Here is a 15,151-nt window from a genome sequence, read left to right as displayed (position 1 = left end):
GCCGGGGCCGCAAAATCAGCTGTCCGCTTACTTACTTAAAACATGAATGCATTTTAAATACACAATCAAAATCCATAGCATTGCAATAGAATTGTGTTTGTCACCGTTGCCTAGGAACTATTTATTTTTATTTTTGCTGATTCCTCAAATTATTTCTTTACACAACCTTAAAGTTGTAGTTGTGTTGACTATCAGTGTGCATTATTATAGTGGTGAATAGTGGTAATAGGGTATAGTCTGGTGAAAAATAGCGTTCGTACCACGGACCGAAATGGTTTTGCAGCTCCCGATCTATTTAAGTTCTCGACTTCGTCTCGAACTTAAAAACTATCTCGAGCCGGCAAAACCTCATTTTCGGCCCTAGGTACGAAATATTCTATTTGATTTACATTCCTTTACTGAGTGAAACTATGCCTTGAACTAAAAAAGGGTTTGAGAATCTGTAGCTGGCAAGGTGGTTACTTATCTTGGCTTGTTTGTACAAACTAATAATATTCCTTGTGAAGTATAAACAAATTTAATGTACGTTCCTTTTATAAGTGGAACTATATGACTGTGCCAAGGAAGGTCGTTCACACTTCTCGTTTAATTATGCTTAACGTAAACACCTCTCATAATCTAGTGGCAGAGTCCACGTTGCATTTTAATGCAATTAACTCTATACAGTAGTACATCGTAGTGTAACCTCGAAACCTACTTTTACGAGACGTGTTTGGGGGCTTATATTGTTTTACCTAGATTTAGCAAAAGTGTAATTACAATTTTACTAGCATTGACTCAAAAAAGTAAATCGTCAAAAATTGAAGTTTGAAATCGTAATAACTAGGTAGATGTGGTTAAATTAATTGAAACTTGTGTATATAGGTAAATAATGTCATGTGGAGAATTTACGTTGTAAATTTCCCATGGAAATTTGGTAAACCTGTTATATCTCATAGCTATAAGTCATTGGCGTTTGGCTGTATTCAAACGGAGGCCTTCACAAATATATAAGTCTCGCGCTGATCTTATAAATTAATTTCTTATTGATCATATATTGCGTCTATTTGGCTTTTTCATATTACAAATTGATGTTTCTTCAAGTCAACGTTTTTTCGGAGCATTTGGGTCACAAGTTGCTCTCAGTTGATGTTATTGGATGAGCATTAGTTAGATTGCTTCGATAACAGACAAGAAATCCTCCTGAAATTAATTACAACCAAAACATTGGTTTTATAACATTTAATCATAATTTCTTAATGAATTGCCTTCTGGTTTCTTTTACCGTGTTAATGTTCATTCTTATGGTTTTGTAAGAGTGGGTTTTACATTTACCGATTCAAATTTATAAATCAGTTCAAGGTACGTCGCCTTCATTGGCGAGATATGTAAAGCTGATTCAGTATCTGAATCACATCTACAGCATTGAAGGGGCTAGAATACTATTGTTAAGATCGTCTCCAAAGTTACAACTCTTCTGAACTTTTATCAGCCTACTATTTTCAGCAGTGGTGTAGTATTGAAATTGTATTGAATAGTTTAGAATGAAACCGGGCTACATAAAATGTATAGTTTATAATTGTCAAAATTCATGTTAAACTTTTTATGTTTAAACAAATCCACTTTCAACAGCAAGGTTATTAATAAATGATTCTCTTGAACAAATTGCAATTTATTTTAGTACTGTAAGCGTACAATACTTTGAGTAAAGTTAAGTAAAGTTTTATTTTCCTTAAAAATATATTTGAACAAATCTTTAAAACCCTTGAACTAAGCTTAATGTATTAAAATAGATTACCTTTTTAACTCACGACCTTTAGTCGACTGTCTTCAATAATACATTTTTATAGAAATTGTTTGTGGTTATTTAAATATATTATTAATAGATTTTAGCATACACTGAAAGATATATCGGATATTCGGTTGTGGCTTAACCTTATAATACTGCTGTAACATAAAGGTTAAGCTTTAGCTCTAATAACTAAGAATGATTAATTGAAAATTTCACGACTTTCATGCATGTATGAGTTAATAAATTTCCGTTTCTCTGAATATTCCTTCACAAACTCCTTTACATTCTAAACCAAAGCTTTGCTTTTAAAATAATGAGAACTCAATACTTTACACGTGTAATGAACATGTTTAATGAAAATATGACATGTTATTACTCTAGTACCGGGAGACTGAGCCATGGTATAGTTTGTTTCGATTGTAAAAGCAATATTAAAGGAAACTAACGTTTTATTTACAACTAAAACGCTTATATTATTTAACTAAGGCTTATATTATTTAGGTTTCAGTGGAATATCAATTAATTGTGATGGAAATTTTAATCTGGCAATCCGCAACACATTAATTAATTTTACAGTCAGTGGTAAAAATCAATCGTTTATAATAGCCTATACTTGCATAAACATTGTTTTGACAGGTTGCTTGGATTTAAACAGCTGATTGATTTTTTTAATTCTAATTTAATATTATTGAATATTTTACTGCTAAGCCAAAGTGCTAACAATCCCCTCGACAGGCTTCTTCGTGGATTAAGTTTTGGTAGGAGAAAGACAAGTAAAATAATCAGTATTTGATCGAAACTATTTTCCCTTACTGTATAGCGATTATCATCAGTGTAATCTTTGCTTAATATTAACATCTGACGTTTTATTCTTGTACTGTATACTGTTATTTGCTAGTATACTGTGATTGGCTTGTTATAAACACGTGTTACAAGTAATTTGTTTTCGTTTTCCTTGACATTTTATTCATCCAACATAGTTATTTGACAACCCAAAGACCAATGTTAAATTTTCAAATGAGTTTTGTAGTGAAATACGAAATCTCCTGAGGTAGTGGCTGTCATCAATCACGGTTTTAGTCCAGAAATAAATTGTTCACAACATTTGAAGAAAATCGTCGGAGCCGTTTTTTCGAGACCTTTTAGCAATCATACATACAATTAAAATTGCTCATATAAGAGTATTGGTTAGAATTAAAAAACATCAACTGTTAAGAACAACGTTCGTTTAAATCTGTGTTATGATTGCTGCAGCTGTAGTTCCGTTCAGCTTATAGCTTACGACCGTTCAGGGACCTTTTAATCAAGCACTATTGTCCCATTGTTTGCGTTGCAGTGCAATAGGAGCTTCTTATTGTTTAATTGCCTGGCTATGTCATTTATCTTAAAATACCATAAATGCATTAAGTAAACTATTGTTTATGCCATTCATAATTTGTTCATGACTTAAGAAAGTCTACTGTCGTCACAGGGCCCGATCGATCTTCGTGTTCGTATTTTGTTGTATTAAATTAAAGGATTTTTTACAAATTACCCAAGCTATGACAATGAGGCACTTGCAACGAAACTATTCAGTAGAAATTTGATGATAATCTGGACTAGAGAGTCCTTTAAATCATTCTAGAGTCTAGATACTATAAAATGGATGTTCAAATAATATGATTACTTGATGCAAAGAATTCAAAATCAACAGGACATTCAGATACATTTATTGAGGTCAACAATAACTAACTAACAAATACTTTGGTTAGGATTTGTACACGTTAGATTGAAGCACGAATTGGAGTGTGAACTTTCCTACCTAAATTACACTGAGGAAGTTTAAATTGAATTACTTTTGTCAGGCAATCTACTTTTTCTTAAACTTATCACTGTTCTTCCGGGATGGAAGCTAATCTGAACCCGTGTTTCAGTGCATGTTGTACTTTAAAAATAACTTTTGTAAGTTGAATTTGATTTTACAGAAAACATTTATTGTTGAACGATACGCTCCTTGAGGTCCAATATAAGTGGATACTTAGCTCTTAAATACAGACGTATAGTCATTAATACGTTTTATCGTTAATGCAACGTAAATTGTATATTTTGACAAGTATAAGTACTGTGAAAAAACTATTCCGTTCTAGTTCAAATACCCTTGCTCTGCAACGGGTTAAGCTTCGATAAATAAGTATAGAAATTACAAAAATGTCCTTCAAAACTGATAGAATTATCAATTATTTTTGCAAACTTGGTCCAATTTTCCATTGTAACATGTGTAAAAAATTAACTGTAAAAAAAAACTTCTTAAATGTATTTCAAATGTGTTATTTCAGAGTGTTAACGACAATTGCATGAACAGGTTCATAATGACAACGGGATTGACAATCGACCTATTTTTTCCTTTTTACATTCCCAATTTTTGTTTATCAAAATATTTTTTAATGGGATCATTAGAGTGAGCTACAGTAAGAAATTTGATTTCTTCCTTAGCTTGTGTAACTGAGATAAGTGATTAAATACAAACGGTCACAGCTAAGTTGATCTTTTGGTTTGGATTTGTAAACGATGTGACATATTCGACAAAACAAAAGTATTCACATCAGTGCAATCTGTCATTTGCTCAATGCTTTAGGCCTGCGTTGTTTTTAACAGCACAACTGGCTACAACTTTAACTTTGGTTTAGAAAGTCTTCTATCCACAGTAAAAACTCTACACTAATTAAATTTCCAAAATGAGTGCTAAACTATATTTATTATTAAGTTTCAAGAGTAGGCCTAATACATCAACCATCATACTCATCACCTAACTATTATTAGTTACAATTGGCTTCGTCTAAAGTTACATTTATTTTAAGAAACCGTTAGTACGGTGGTTGTCTCAGACAATGCCCTGAGTCAGGTTGTGCGAAGTAAAGCAATCCAATGAATACAAAGAGGTCCAACTGTTGCGACACAGAGTATATTAGCATTTTGACGCTTCTTTGGAGACTTGTTTACTCTGTGGATCAAGCTACACAATGTGTCTGGTACTGAATAACATCTGATTCAACAGATACTTTTAGTGAGTGATAACTACAATGTATATAACCTTGATACATTGATTCAATGTACCAAAAACTAGGTATTCAATCCCCATGATAAAGTTGTCACAAAATTTTTTTATGAATTTAGTTTAATTGAGCTACCAACATAGTTTGCTAATGTAACTTATTTTTTCAAATATAGCAACATTTTAACCAAGTCAAACTTGTATTGAACGATTTTTTGGACGAATTGTTGTAGCTATGGCATCTTTTATATCATATGAACTATCTTAACAACAAAACCTTTAGTATCCAAAAGTGATATCTCCTATTAAATACGTCCTAATACGCCCTGTGATTTAGTATTTGTACTTTTGGTGACTTTAAAAGAAGTAAGAAGGGGGTTTGCCTTCAGACTGAACAGAAAAATCAGTTTTATACTCTGCTTAGCAAGTAAGCATACTAAAACCAAACTAGAGACAAATAAATTCATAATTATTCAGTGAAAATAAAAGGGTAAAACTGAGTTTTTACTACTTATGTTATTTTGACTTTTTTTTACTTTATTTACCTAAATTAGACTATTTTGAGCACCTTTTACATTTAACACTTTTGGGGGAAACGCCGTTTTCACCCTCAAAATCGCGTTTAAAGTTTGCCAAAAATTATCACAATAAGGCCATATATGGCCATTATGGTGGTAGGTAAATTAAAATTACGTTCATAGATTGTGTTCCAAAAGAACAAAATAAATATTGGCAGCCTTGAGTGGTGTATTTTTTAATCTGGACTGTTTTTAACCTTCCCAAAACATTTCCACGATCCTTATAAACGGTAAAATACCTTTAAAACATTTTTTTAAGAAGCTGAAATCACTGAAAATTGAGAAAATATATGGAACTACTTTCTCTAACGCTTTGGCAAGGAACAAGGAGCGGAGGGATATGCCGGTGACTACTTACTCTCGGGCTCTAAAAATGTTACCAGCTGATTAGAAATAATGATTTAATAAGCGATATATCGAACAACATCCAAATCGATATTTAATCCGATAATACCTCGCAGGTATTATAACCTCTACTCTACTACATCCACTCCACGGTAAGGGTACAGTAATGTAAGTACAAATGAAATGTCAACGAAAAAACAACAGTTAACTTATAAAGCTAATGAAACACATAATTGACCAATGATCTTATTTGAGCAGGTCGGGATTTATGAGGATTCCTGGCTTAAATTAAGTGTTTTAAAGTAAGGTTAGATTTGGAAAGTAAAGTGTGGGTTATAGGTAATCGGGTTGTTTATTTCGTGTTACACCACATTGTTATTTATATCTGGAGTAGGCCTAGTTGGTTAGACAAAAAGGAAACGATTTGAAAATGCTTTAAAGAACTTAATGTAGTCACGAATCGTCAGAAAACCCGACCTGTCTTCAACACATGCCTTTTTATCTTGTAAGACTATAATTTATGAAACCATACAGCATGTTTGGTTAGGTTAGGTTAGGCCTAGTTAAGAACAGTTCCGTCAAATTAATTATAGCTTAACCTAACCTAACCTAACCAAATGAAACTATCGAATTGAAAATATTGAATAATAATCAATATTTTTAAATATATCTATTATAAAACTATCATAACCTAACCTAACCAACCATACTTGCTGATGGTGAAAAAATCGCATAAAGGTTTACTAATCGAATTGATAGTTTCAATCGATATTAGCAAAGCCCAGTTAAGAAACTGTACCCGCCTGGCTCATCAAAGAAGATGTTCTCTATAATAGGAATTTCGTCACATTATGGAGATATAGAGATGGACTGGTGGACTAATTACATGTAGTTCTTATTTAGGCATGTCAGGGTGATAGGTCGTGCTGTATGTGAATTGGTGACTGCATTAAGTGTTTTGAAGTTAGGTTAGATTAGGAAGGTAAAGTTTAGGTTATAATGTATCGAGTTGTTAGTTTATGTTGCCTGCAGACTGTTTTTGTAAAATTAAAATCCTGCGAAAAACACTTCAAATTACGATTTCAAAAATGCAAGCAGTTTTATTTTATAATTAAAATAGTTAATAATAGATATTATTAATCGATATTTCCAATCGATATCTTTAATCATTGGCTTAGCTCAATTAAGAAACTGTACCTTACTCCCCTCCTCTAAGCTCTTGGACTCGTCCTTCTGCTGACCAGACCAGAAATGAAATGTCAAAAAATGGCTTGTTAACCTCGTCCCGCTATCAATTTTAGCAAACTTTAAACGCGATTTTGAGGGTGAAAACGGCGTTTCCCCCAAAAGTGTTAAATGTAAAAAGTGCTCAAAATAGTCTAATTTAGGTAAATAAAGAAAAAAAAAGTCAAAATAACATAAGTAGTAAAAACTCAGTTTTACCAATAAAAGTTGTTACCCTAATAAAACCATGTTAACTCATGTTTAAAATTGTTCTTGTGCACACACAACTCTAGTCAAAAAATGTAGTGGATCATGATAACGGTGCTTGTATTTCTGTTGCCGTTTTCCCTGCATGATGATGGACATAGTTATTTTTTTAAAAGCATACTTCTGTAGCAAGAAAAAGAACTACAAGTTCTCACTGGTGATGTAGGAAAAAAATAGCACAAATTCCATAAGTAGATTTTGCAGTATAAACAGTTGTAAAGTTTTATGAAACCTGAAAAAAGAGATAAACCAAGTATGTATTTTTACCCTCCTGGCCCTACTGTACTATTGCAGATATTTACTGCATTTTTGGTTAAAGTAAAATTTATATAATGAAGGAAGTACAAAGAAGATTTTAGGGGTCATTTTGTAAAATGTAGCCTATTATGTAGGCCTAGTTTGGTATTAAAGAATGGTAAATGATGGCTTGTTAATAAACTTATCCATAGTTGAATACGATTTTGTCTATTTGACTGGACTTTAAACACATTCTCAAGCATTGAGCAATAATATGAAATCATGTAGTTATTTATATGTTTGCTATGACTATACTAAGTGGCTGGCATTGTAAAGTCTCGCTCTAATTGTCGATACCTAGAGAGCACAAACAGTTTCAGTTTGTGTTAGTTTCACATTCCCCTTAGTTTAGGGGGACTTTGGCCGTTTTCCAATCACTTTGGCTTCGAAGCCGAACAAGTAGGGGTAAAATTCCACACACGTTCTCAGCGACAGAACTGGCTCAAGCTTATAGAACAGGATTACTGTAAGTGGAAACTTTCTATATGCATCACACGCCTAGTGGATTTTATAAGATTGCAAATATTGAATGTCACATTGAAATCAGTGACGGGATCTGAATTGTATAAAGTAATTGAATGAATATAGTAAGAACACGTATATTTAGTTTTTTATTAAGTTGTGTATTATCAAAATCAGTATTCAACTTATATTTACGTCTTCAACAAAACCACTGTAATACTTCAAAGAAAGCAGTAAGCTGTAGGTATGAAGTTGCCATGTTTGTATTTATATGATAGGTATAATCGTACCACGTCCGAAAATATATAAATGTTTTTTATAAAAGTGTGATGCACTGAAGTAGGCCTAATAAATGATTTATTATGAACATAGATTACATTACGTTACCTACCAAACGATTATAAATATTATTTAATTAAAGCATAGCCATTTGGTCTAATCGATTTGTTATAATTAAAATCCACAAACATACTTTATCTGCAAAACCTCATTCATCTGTGATTAAAACCCGTTTGACTGATATTAATAAAAAAATTTAAAGAGTAATTGGAATATTGTGTTTTGATTGAAAATGTTATTTTGTAGTTTTTTTTACTGTAAAATTAAGGGGTTTCGTTTGCTTAAAACTGTATTGAGTTCAAACATTATATCTCCTATTGAAAGATTAATCTATTTATGAAATAGCTAACAAACAGCTTGAAAGATGTGATAGTAAATTGTAATATAATGAAATATTTCATTGATAAAAGCGTAAAAAGAATACGGAAACAAGAGGTTTTGATCTAACAGCTGTTGTTGGTAAAAATAAATTTTTTTTTAAATTGCTTTCCCACAAAATGTGAAAAATACCTGAACGACTAAACTTTTTACAATTAAAATACATTGAGAAATGCATTTATTTAGTTTACACTGTTTGATAGGGTTTTCTATGTCAAACCGTGTAAAGCACGGCCGCAATCAAAATTACTTAACTATTTACACTTTTACTTAGTTAGGAAACAGAACTTATTTTAAGGACGTTTCTTCATTGGTGATAACTGAAAAGGTATAAAGTAAGAAACCTTTTTTATATTTATTTGAGTGTGAAATCATAAATTTGAATTGAACTGTTTTAAAACTACTGAATCAAAAATGTATAAACATAGCTATCATGAATGGACAGTTTCATTCATAATTTAACGTCGATAACGACGAGCTCTTGAAGTTCCCGGATTGACCACACTGATCGTTGGCAGCACCTTCCGTTAAACAAAACTACCGACTTTGGCACTATGACTATATTTTGGCGTTTCTCACTAAAAGTTTTACTAAAACAAAACCACGCCATACAATAGTTTTTGACTGAGTGACTTAAAACCATTGGAATGGGTCGTTACAAGACATTTCAGTAGTTACAGACTGTTAGGTTTCTCAGTCTACGATACACATTTTAGATTTGTTGCTCAAATAAATTTAGAAAACGATATCTTTTATTTTTACAGATAAGATATACATTAGGGGTTTAAATAATGTTACAAAACTTTTATTCGTTGACAGTTAAACAGTGTTTAAAAAAGGAAGTTAAATTCTTTATTTTTTTTTACTACTGTTATTATTTCTGTTATATTTTATGTCGATATTACATATTTTAGACGGTCCTACAAAAAACATTGTGTGCACTAAGTATGTGCATTTATGGTAGCCTAATACTCATCATAAACTTTAAAACTGAAATATTTTCAGTCAAAAATAATGTCTAGGGAGTTGTAGCGTTTCAAAAGAGTGGTTTATCAGTACAATTATTGTTCATATACTTTATTAATGAAGACCAGTAGAAATAGCAGTACAAAATTGTTGCTATACTTTATTATACTATTATTACTATTTTTCAATATTCAGTATATTCTTACACTTAACGTTATGCGTATGCATAATACCTTGACTATTAATACAACAACTTCTGTATCCAATAGTGTACATATTCATTGATTGGCTACTGATGATGAAGTTCGGTGAATTTGCCACCAGGGACGACACTAGCTGTCAACTCAGTCTACGTTACCGACGCCTACAACTATATAACTGCCGAATGTGTTTTAAAAAGAGAATGTTCACGTTTTTGAGGATACACTAATTTTATAATATGCCGATAATACACTACAGTGCTATATAAATTTAGGTTGTTTGTTTTGAATTTAGTGAAGTAAAAGTTAGCTTACATTTGAAAGTATGTTTCTTAAAGAAAAATTACTAACACTAATAAAACCGCATCATGAATTTATTTCCGAACTTTTCCCTCCTCAAATTTTGTGGAATCGTCACTTCTTGGAATTGTCATTTAGACTTATTGATTCTACAAAGGGACTAACGTATGGTGGTCTTCTACAAGAAAAAATCTAGAAATCAAGTTGTTTTATATGTTTAGGATGATCTGAGTATTCAATGTTTTGAATGTCACATTGGCGTATTTAAGTTCCAAAAGTGTTCACATATAACAAACTATGTCATTTATTTAGGTACTGTAAGAATTTTTTTCTTATACAGGGTATATCTCTATTTTACAAAATAACAAACAATTTTATATTGGAAGCGAACATTTAATGGGCAATGGATGACAATGATACGGCCCATTTTCGACTTGGACTCTGATTAAAGTTCTTGCTCAAAATATTCTCAGCTTTACAATATCGTATAAGTTTTTAATATGTTTACGTTTAGAGCTCCCCAACCTAAGGGTTGAAAAACTGTTGAAAAAAAATGTTGAAAAAGACAAAACATCATTAAGTAAAATTTGTATCAATTTTCTGTATTACATTATTAAAACAAACAATTTCTAAATTAACATTTGGATCGTATCTTTGACTATTGATGGATTTAAACATTACATTTCTATCTTTAACAATTAAATGAACATAGTTGAACTTAACCACCGGACTGATTTAGGCGTAAATTAGAGATTTCTGCCACACACGCTAACTTTTTAACCAAGTAAAACTGAAAGAAGACTCGTTGAAAGCTATTGCATCTTTTATGTCACATCGAATGTCTCAGACTACGTGAGTAGCTTATTCAACCGTGTAGTTAAAAAAAATCTGAACTTAGCTAGCGTTTAAAATTAATAGATTAAATTTTTAGTTAATAAATAAGGAAACCAATAAACCAGCTGATTAATATTAATATTAAATTATACTAAATCGTTGTTCTAATGCATACTAAATTTATATTCAGCTTACTATAGCATACTATAGTAAAAACTATTTAACATTTCTCCCAGGGGGGTTTCTCAGGTCATCAGCTTCACCAGTTTGGTTACATGTCTCCTCCAGACTTCGGTGGCTGTTCGAACGTCCGCTACTCTAACTTGGCCATCTCGCCCAGGGTGTAAATTCATTACGTATAACTAGGCTATAGCTGGTCCTTATAGTCTGGATGTCTATTTTAGTGTGCTTCAATCAATAGTCGGCTCTACAACAGTAAAGTTACAAAGATATAATGAATATTACTAATTTCCCTGTGATACCAATGCTGTTAGCTAAATGTCTCCTAATCTTCTGTCCCTCTTGTCTGTAGGTGTACTACACCATGACCTCCTCGGCAGTGCTCGGAGCTGCCACAGGTACGGGCCTCGCCCTCCTGGTGGCCATGACCATAGTGGTCTACCGCTACTACTCGTCCAGGCGCTGGGGCAAGGAGTGGAACTACAAGGGGTCGTGGACTGCCGGACCTGCTACTTACTACTACCGCAAACAACAGCAACAGCAGCAGCCCTACGTTACTACACAGAAGGTAAGGGAAATTTTGAAAATAACTTATGCGTCGCGGCTTTGAATGTAGATATTAGAATATATCACACCGTAACAAAGATGGCCACTGACAGAGCCTACTGCAGCCAATTAGAGTTACTGATTATTTGTGTCTTTTACCGACATTTTAATCAAGCCAAACCGTAAAAATAAAGAACTATAAGGTATATTTTAGGTCCCAAAACTTATCAAGTATCTAAAAAATTTGATAATAGGACTGTATACTCAACTTTGTTTCCTGTAAGTGAAATAAATTACAGCTGGTACCGATTGATAGGATCTAGGATGTATACTTCAGTATTCAAAACAATTGTTTGAAGTCGCAATACTATGAGTTTTACTTGGTTTACTTCCTATCTTCACTATTGATGAGATATGACATGTACTACAGAACTGGATGGCCTCTGTTTTACACCTCCCAAGTATTAAATTAGTTACTTTTAGAAATAGAATATCACGATTCAAAATGTAGAATTTCATCAACTTCGGGAAAAATTGGAATAGATGTGTGCTAATCATAATGAGATTACATGAAGTATTCATCGATCTGATTAAATGTGCAGTACACAGTTGGTATTCATTGAAGCTATGGCGAAATGTTTTGTTCTCTTTAATGTATTTATTTTTGTGGAATTCAAAGTCTAAGTACCCTCTCAAGCAATCTTCTACGTGTTAAAGTGATTTTGTTGCTAGTTAAATTTATTTATATATGGGTTTAAAAAACTAGATACAATATTGAACTTTAAATGATTACTGCTACCTCATTTTTGGAATGCTTTGCTTTGAGTGGTCTTTATTACATAAAACACCCAAATTTTCGAGTAGTTTCATCGGTGTAGATGGAAGAAAGATAGAGTTTGGCAAAGATATAAAATGTCGGCCATCATGTTTAGTATTAATTTTAAGAAAGATATTTTTTTTCTTAAATTACCAAATACAATTACTTTATTTTATATTGATGAAATTCACTTTGAGAACTAATTTAACGAACGACTTTTCTAAATAAACAACAAAAACTATTTTCATAACATTTATTTACGCTCTAGTAAACAAGGAGCGGCTCAGATGCTATGTAGTTTGACAGTTTTCCGTTAGGTTGCTCCAAAACACTGACTTACTGGGGTATCTACTTTACCACTTACGTCAGTAAAGAAGTACAAAAACGCAGTAAAACTATTTGTTCCCCGAACACATCAAGCCCAAATTTTGTCTTTTCTTTCGCAAGCTAATAATAAATTATACAACAATATAATACGTAGCACACAGAAAGAAGGTAACTCCAATTTTGTAATTAAGTTCACTATTATTGTATTAGTTTATTTTGTTTGAAAATTGCTTTCAGGAGTACTTAAGTACGGAAAGAGTTTTTGTTGGGGAAAATTGTTGATATTACAAAGGATACCAAGCAGCTTAGGAAATATATTTCGTTTTTACAAGTTTCACCTCCAAATTACTCATTCGCTTTATTTGAACTTGGATTACTAACAACACGTAGGTACATATTTGCTACGCTAAGAATTACAACAAAGGAAATAGAAATAAAGAAATAGAAATCTGTAACATTTCGGAAATATAGTTTTCAAAATAGAAAGTTCACATTTATGTTATAATAAATTATGACCTGCCACACTGCATAAAAAGTGTTCCCATTGTACGTCTACGTGGGACTTAATTTGGATTTAAAACTCCATCCCCTCACATAACCATTGTTGAGCTCATCTTATGAGCAGCGAATGTTTTGAAGGTTTTTCATTTATAATAAACTACTTCCCAATCGATATGTAAGTATTTATTATTTGTTTGTTTGAATCTTTGTCTTTAAATATATTTTAGTTATTTTGTTTATTTCCTTAGTCTATTATTACAAAATCTATTTCATTGCCTTTTAAATTGTGGTTATTTTAATTGTTTTTAACCTTTGCTAATGTATTATCAAAGATATTAAGTGACGTTTATTTAACATGAAACAGACCAACCTTTATGTGTTTTAACAACAACAAAAATACCCATCCATAATTAAATATATTGATAAATATAACGTTGGAAATTATGATTAAGGCCTTCACACCAATCCTTTGAATTAAATTACGAGTGTTCTAACCCCTCTGCCGACTCATGTACCAATATATCTTTTAGGATACTTATACTGCTGTCATGCTGTCACTAATACAACGTTCTTACTAATCACATCAAACAAGATATCATTAGTTATATTATTTATACTTCACACAAAAATGATGCCAATTGAATTGCTATTTTCACCAACAAAGAATAATTTTTCATATTTGGCACAGTAACACACTATACTCGTAGTAATACAATTTACGAATTAAAGTACGTTAAACCACACTATTTAGCGATTAAACACATGCCCAAAAGAAACTCAACTATAATGTTCTAACAAGCACAGGAATATGACCCTAATGTAACAGGAACCGAGGGGGCCGAAGTTGGAGTAGATCGGTGGACTAGGAAATTGAACAGAGATAGTTTGAATCGCACCGAACTACTGGCACAAAGGCGTGTACGGCAGAAGGTTTTTGTCATACATCGGATGTAGTACATCCCTTATGGAAAAGCAGGATAAGTCGATTAAATCATAGATTCACATCTTACAGTAAAATTGTACCGAAAATTAACTAAAAACAACCACTTGAAATCTCCAAGGTATCCTGTGAGGTAACCATCCTCTGGAAGAGACCTACGTTCTGCAAGTGTGCACTGGAGTGTTCATGCCGTCACACCGTTAGCCCTATTACCCCTTAAGGCCCAGTCAGCTGTGTGACCTTACAAGGGCTCCATGGGGTGGTGGGGGGGGAGGGGGGAGGGCGCGGCTGGTGGCGATTGAGAGAAGTTCATGCTGACCTCAGCAAATCAATACATTATCGTCACAAACTAAGATGACTACCACTTGTTGCTTGAGGCAGTCCTTATTTGACTTTGGAAATGCTTTAAAGTAATCATATTGTGTGAGTCTCAAATAAAAGCTGTACATTAAAGGTGGTAGTTTGTGGTTCTTGACTTAATACTCGTTTGAAAGTATTACATTTAATTTATGATAAGAATATACATCGATTTTGAACGAATTATTGAGTATCATTACGTGAGGATGTAGTTAACGGTGTTGGTTTACAAAGTTGGAATCATAAAGAGGCTTATTTTAATGTTATCAACAGTCATCTTTCAGGTTTAGAACTTCATTTCTAGCTTTTCCATGTATTATATTTAAATTAGTTTTGTATAATTATTTATTGCTTTGAGGTTGATTTTTCAATTTTCGTAGGATTATGTCAACATTTCTACTACGGTAAAATTGCATATTACTGTACTTTTGTGTTTAATTATGGGCCGGAGAAAAAGGTTTTGAGATGATTTCTTAGTAATCCATAAAAAG

General features: G+C 32.4%; 1 protein-coding gene across 1 annotated transcript in view; it reads left to right on the top strand.

The window, feature by feature from the left end:
* The window catches only part of LOC128990836 (synaptotagmin-5), a 233,353-nt gene that overhangs the window by 79,457 nt on the left and 138,745 nt on the right, over positions 1-15,151 (top strand). The window contains exon 3 of the mRNA XM_054413449.1: positions 11,525-11,740. Coding sequence (XP_054269424.1) covers positions 11,537-11,740 — 204 coding nt within the window. The 5' untranslated portion in view covers positions 11,525-11,536. The remainder of the gene's footprint in view (positions 1-11,524; positions 11,741-15,151) is intronic.

This window comes from Macrosteles quadrilineatus, unplaced genomic scaffold, assembly GCF_028750875.1.
Source record: "Macrosteles quadrilineatus isolate MER2022 unplaced genomic scaffold, UCM_ALF_1.0 Scaffold_3__2_contigs__length_128488019, whole genome shotgun sequence".
NCBI lineage: Eukaryota > Metazoa > Arthropoda > Insecta > Hemiptera > Cicadellidae > Macrosteles > Macrosteles quadrilineatus.
The sequence above is the reverse complement of the archived record's forward strand: the minus strand, read 5'-3'. Positions and strand labels throughout refer to the sequence as shown.